The sequence below is a fragment of the Pygoscelis adeliae genome, unplaced genomic scaffold (assembly GCF_000699105.1).
Source record: "Pygoscelis adeliae isolate BGI_AS28 unplaced genomic scaffold, ASM69910v1 Scaffold88, whole genome shotgun sequence".
NCBI classification, from domain to species: domain Eukaryota; kingdom Metazoa; phylum Chordata; class Aves; order Sphenisciformes; family Spheniscidae; genus Pygoscelis; species Pygoscelis adeliae.
The window spans coordinates 3,359,873-3,361,755 of record NW_008825616.1 but is presented as its reverse complement, the minus strand read 5'-3'; the positions used below and the strand labels follow the sequence as shown (position 1 = coordinate 3,361,755).

At 46.8% G+C, this 1,883-nt stretch overlaps 1 protein-coding gene across 1 annotated transcript in view; it reads left to right on the top strand.

The window, feature by feature from the left end:
* The window catches only part of AQP1 (aquaporin 1 (Colton blood group)), a 22,710-nt gene that overhangs the window by 15,072 nt on the left and 5,755 nt on the right, over positions 1-1,883 (top strand). The window contains exons 2-3 of the mRNA XM_009333296.1: positions 683-847; positions 1,260-1,340. Of these exons, the coding sequence (XP_009331571.1) occupies positions 683-847; positions 1,260-1,340 (246 nt within the window). The remainder of the gene's footprint in view (positions 1-682; positions 848-1,259; positions 1,341-1,883) is intronic.

Below are 1,883 nucleotides of genomic sequence, written 5' to 3'. Positions count from 1 at the left end.
AATTGCTCACCACCCGCTGACCGATGCCCAGCCAGTCCCCAAGCAGTGCCCCCCCCCGGCCAGCTTTCCCCCAGTTTATGTACTGAGCATGATGTCCCATGGTATGGAATGTCCCTTTGGCCAGTTTGGCTGTGGCCCCTCCCAGCTTCTTGTGCACCTCCAGCCTGCTCAGTCGGTAGAGCATGGGAAGCTGAAAAGTCCTTGACTAGTGTAAGCACTACCTAGCAACAACTAAAACATCGGTGTGTTATCAACATTATTCTCCTCCTAAATCCAAAACACAGCACTGTACCAGCTACTGGGAAGGAAATTAACTCTATCCCTGCCGAAACCAGGACAGTTTCTCACTCATAGACAGTTACATTCTCATTGTGTCTAGTGGTTGAGCATTCACTTTGGCTGGATGCTGCAACCATGCAACTATGTTTGAATCACCAACAAAAGCTGGTTACGCCTAGACTTGAGTACAGCAGTGACTGTTTCAAAACTGATTTTGGTTCACTTTTTTTTTCTTTTTTTCTTTTTTTTTTTTTTTCCTGTTAAGCAAATGCAACCTGAGGAGACAAATGGCTGTGCAGGTCGGCATTTTCCTATTGAGAAAGTAGATCCTAAGAATCTTTGTCGTACTGGTTGAAGTCTGGTAGGAATATCAAGTGAAATTTTCCTTCTTCTCCCCATGCAGCTTTCAGAGGGAATAAATGCGGGCCAAGGACTAGGTATCGAAATCATTGCTACCTTCCAGCTGGTGTTGTGTGTCCTTGCCACCACAGACCGGAGAAGGAATGACGTCTCAGGATCAGCACCTTTGGCCATTGGTCTCTCCGTTGCCTTGGGACACCTTCTTGCTGTAAGTTTTAGCTCTCACAGTTGATATCTGCAATGTGCCACCTCAGGATGGGCCAGCGAAGGCAGGTAGATGATTGACAGATGATAGTTTCTTCCTTCTCCTTCCTCTTCAGAGACTGACCTTGTTTCTGCAGCACACATGGCCCTTCTCCCTTGGGCCATGTGGCTGTGGCAGTAAGTGATAAGGTTGCACATCTGGGAAGAGTCGCTGCATTAGGACTTGTTTCCCTCGTGGGACAGGACAGGCACATGACAAACAGTCTTTCCCCTTTTTTCTGAGGAAGAGCAGGTGGGATGAATGAAGCTGTTGCGAGCATCTGAACCATGCTGCAGGCTCCCAGTTGCCCTCCTGTGTAACGAAGATGCCACATGTGCATCTGTGCCTCACCACTGGTTCTCTTTCCACCTCCTAGATTGATTACACCGGTTGCGGAATTAACCCAGCCAGATCTTTTGGCTCAGCGCTGATTGCCAACAACTTTGAAAATCACTGGGTAAGTTGAATATATTTGTTTAGTTTACAAGAGGCTCTGCATATACATAATCTACAAGATCAGAAACATTTAAAAACATATCATTAGCACCAAGACAGTGAGTTGCCATTTCTATTTCATTTAACAAGGAATAATCTCCTTTTGCTCCTGACCAGCCTCAGGAGATCATAGACTCATAGAATCATAGAATAGTTTGGGTTGGAAGGGACCTCTAAAGGTCATTTAGTCCAACCCCCCTGCCATGGGCAGGGACATCTTCCACTAGATCAGGTTGCTCAGAGCCCCGTCCAACCTGACCTGGAATGTTTCCAGGGATGGGGCATCCACCACCTCTCACCCTCAGCATAAAAAATTTCTTCCTTATATCTAGTCTGAATCTACCCTCTTTTAGTTTAAAGCCATTCCCCCTTGTCCTGTTGCAACAGGCCCTGCTAAAAAATTTGTGCCCATCTTTCTTATCAGCCCCTGTTAAGTACTGAAGGGCTGCAACAAGGTCTCCCCAAAGCCTTCTCTTCTCCAGGCTGAACAGCCCCAACTCTCTCA